General features: G+C 60.0%; 1 protein-coding gene across 1 annotated transcript in view; it reads left to right on the top strand.

Moving 5' to 3' along the window:
* EIF1 (eukaryotic translation initiation factor 1) overlaps positions 1–1,433 on the top strand; it is a 6,574-nt gene extending 5,141 nt beyond the window's left edge. Inside the window, exons 2-4 of the mRNA XM_026044610.1 lie at positions 96–259; positions 345–446; positions 740–1,433. Of these exons, the coding sequence (XP_025900395.1) occupies positions 96–259; positions 345–446; positions 740–784 (311 nt within the window). The 3' untranslated portion in view covers positions 785–1,433. The remainder of the gene's footprint in view (positions 1–95; positions 260–344; positions 447–739) is intronic.
* Positions 1,434–3,544: the final 2,111 nt, after the last annotated feature.

Raw genomic sequence — 3,544 nt, 5'->3', positions numbered from 1 at the left:
GTGGATGGCGGCGCCGAGGGGCGGGGCGGCGCGGTGACGGGCGGGCGGCGCGGCCAATGGGGAGCGGCGTTGAGGTGACGCGCCTTGTGCCGCAGACCCCTTTGCTGATGCAAGTAAGGGTGATGACCTGCTCCCTGCCGGCACTGAGGACTACATCCATATAAGGATCCAGCAGCGCAACGGCAGGAAGACCCTCACCACCGTCCAGGGCATCGCGGATGACTACGATAAAAAGAAGCTGGTGAAGGCCTTCAAGAAGGTGCGTGCGCCGCCCCGCGCGCTGCCCGCGCCCCCCTGCCCCGCCAGCCCTGCCCTCACCCCCTCGCTGCCCCTTTTCTCTGCAGAAATTTGCCTGCAATGGTACTGTGATTGAACACCCTGAATATGGAGAAGTGATTCAGCTGCAGGGCGACCAGCGCAAGAACATCTGCCAGTTCCTCGTGGAGGTAGGTGCCCAGGGCCGCGCGCGAGGGCCTCAGGGGAAGACGGGTCTCTGCCTTAATGAATAGCCCTGCAGCTTCTAATTTTCTTAGCCGAACAGGCTGCTGCAGGAAGTGCTGGGTGTTTTTCTTGCTGTTCTTGCTTGAGTTAAAACTTGTCCCGCGAGGTTTTGCAGTCAGGTTGTTCAGCTGTGTGTTGGAGGGGGCAGAAATCTGGCAGTTCTACAGCATACACTGTGCACAAATAAGAGCAAGGGCTTGTCTAGTTTGTACTATAAAGCGCATCTCCTTTCTTACAGATTGGACTGGCTAAAGACGACCAGCTGAAAGTCCATGGGTTTTAAGTGCCTGTGGGTCACAGGAGCTTTATGCAAGAAGACTTCCTTACCATGAAAATCCCACCTGTCCCTTGTCATAAGTTTAAAACCAGCGGGTTTGTGTAATGTAACAACCTTGGGTCCACTGTTGAGTCTGGACTAGTGTAACGCAGTGATGTAATAAACTGACACGAGCCCATGCTATCTCGTCTTGCTGTCCCTCATTTAATGGAGGTCAATCAGGTGTTTGGCGCTGTCCAGCCTGAAGCTAAAACTAACCAGATGTCTCAAGCTAAGTCAAGGGACTCGACATGTCAGTCCAGCAGCTGCCTGAGCCTCCCCTCGGTCCAGCCTCCTTCCCCCTTCAGTGGGCAGTAAAACTTGAGGTGCCGCCGCCGTCCTACATGGAGTGAGGCACCGAAGGCGAGCTGGGACATGGATGGGGACGTAGACACCCTCCCCGAGGCAGCGCTTGCTCCTGGTGGCAGAGGGACTTGGGGAAACTTGGAACAAGAAGAGTAGCTGAAGTGACTCCTGAGGCCGGATGCCTGGAACCGAGGCCCGGCCGGGCCCTGGTGTCGTAAGCCCAAAGCTCCCGGGGTAACATACTTGAACCGTTCACCGTGGGTTAAACTTTTGACAAGGGATCAATTTTGGACTAATGTAACAAGTATCATTGTAGATAGAGCTGCAGAGCTTACATGTTACTAGCGACTGCTGCCTAATGCCCTGTGAAGTAACAGACTTTTGGTTTCATTTTTAATGTTTTATGTAATGTATTTAAGGTCTTATTTAAATAAAAATGGTTTTCGAAAGCAGGCGCTTGGTGGCTTTGATTCCCGTTTGCGGCTGGGGGAAGTTCCACTCGTCTCGGAGAAGTTTCTATGTGGAAAGAGAGGTGAAGCAGCGGGAGAGGCTGCCCAGGGAAGTGCTGGAGTCACCATCCTTCCAGCATCCAAGAAACGCGTGGAGGAGGCAGCTGGGCCAGGGTTTAGCAGGATGCCAGGGATGGGTTTGGACTTGATGATCCTGAAGGTCTTTTCCAGCCATAACAATGGCGTGATTCTGAGTGGGGGGCTGGGGCAGGGCCTTGCCCCTCGCGCAGCCCCGAGTGCCCTGGAACAAGCAGGAATAGGAAGGAGGGCCCTGGGAATACGGGACAAGAGATGCTCGGGCTGTGGGGTGTGTCTTCCAGGGACGAGCAGCATCAAAACGTCCTGGGGCAGATGTGGAGCGGGGAAAGGAGGGGACCCTGGCGTGTCCCTGTCCCCGGAGCGCCTGGTGGGGCTCGTGAGGCTGCCCTGCGCACCCCGAGGAGCCAGGACAGAGCCGGGTTTGTCCCCCGGCTCCTGCGGGACGGGGCTGCCCTCCAGCCTGTTCTTCACAGGACCTGGGAATATTTCCCTGGCTTGTGCCACGGCCGGGAACCCACCCGGGAGACTGCTGGGAAAGAGAAGGGAGAACCCAGCAAGAAGGAGGTGGTGTCGCCAGGTCCCACTGCTCCATCCTAAACCAGTGCTTTGTTCTTGAATACATTCAACAAAACGCTTCCGTCACTCGTGTCCTCCGGCCCCGTGTGCCAGGCCACGCAGGTGCCGGCAGCAGGAGCCCGTGGTTTTGGTGCTGTGTGTCCAGGGCCGCGTGTCCTGTTGGGGGCGGCTGCGTGGGAGGCCCTGGCCCTGGGACCCCCCCTCCATAAACCCCCGCCTGGCTCTTTGTCCCGTTGGGACATGAGTGGGAGGACCTGGGACCAACCCCCCCCCACAGGCTCTTTGCACCCGTTCGGACACACACGGGAGGTCCTGGCTCCCCGCTCCAGCACCCGCGTCCTGCACAGGGGCAGAGAAGAAAAAAACACTGGCTTCCACAGCGTTTTCCTCTGCTTTCGCCTCCCTGCTTCAGTGGGGAGGAAGGATCCGTCCCGGCCGCGTGGGTCACTGCAAACCTGCGTCAAGGAGCTGCCGGGCAGCGCGGCCGGAGGAAGCGCCCAGCCTCATTTGTCCCCAATTGCAGCGTTAAAAGCCAGAAATGGCCAAATAATTTGTTTGCTCCCTGCAAAGCGCTGCCCGGCGCGGGCCATCGATCGCGCTCGGCGCCCTTCCTGCCCATCGAAAACCCATTTGTTTGCGGTTTAATCGACCAGGGCCAATATTGGCCACTGCTGACGTGGGGTGGCGGGCAGGTCCCCCCCACATCCCAGGCTCCCCCCTTATCAGGAGGGGGACGCAGACATGGGGCAGGTGCAGCCGCCAGAGCGGGGTGCGGGCCGGGGCGCACGCGGTGCTGAAGGGGGTCGCAGATGGGCTCGATCCCAGCGGGATGGGGCTGGAAGCACTGGGGGTTGGAAGCACCGACCCTTGGAAGCACGTGTAGGGGTGTAAGCGCACGCAAAGGCTCCCAGGTGCGTGTGCAGATGGACTCACACACCCGTGTGCACATATATCGGGGGGGCAGCTATTTTACGTATATAGAGACACACGCCCGTGTATCGATGCATGTCTGCACGACCGTATAGGTGTATTTGTACCTGGCGGGGGGAGCGGGGCGGGGCGGGCGGCGCCACCACCGTTAAAGCATCGCGGGCGCCGGGCGCGGGACCGGTGCTGCCCGCGCGGACACCACAGGTGAGCGGGACAAGGGGAGAGGGGCCGGGGCAACGCGGGGGGCCGGGCGGCTCCTCACCCGCTGCCCGCAGCCATGCGGAGCCACCTGTGCCTCGGGCTGCTGCTCGTCGCCGTCAGCGCCGCGCTGGCCCGCCCGGCCGCCGAGGAGCCGCGCTGGCCCCGC

Source organism: Nothoprocta perdicaria, unplaced genomic scaffold (assembly GCF_003342845.1).
Source record: "Nothoprocta perdicaria isolate Ctin4 unplaced genomic scaffold, notPer1 scaffold_372, whole genome shotgun sequence".
Taxonomy (NCBI): Eukaryota; Metazoa; Chordata; class Aves; order Tinamiformes; family Tinamidae; genus Nothoprocta; species Nothoprocta perdicaria.
Note: the sequence above shows the minus strand (reverse complement) of the source record. Positions and strands in the feature narration are given on the sequence as shown.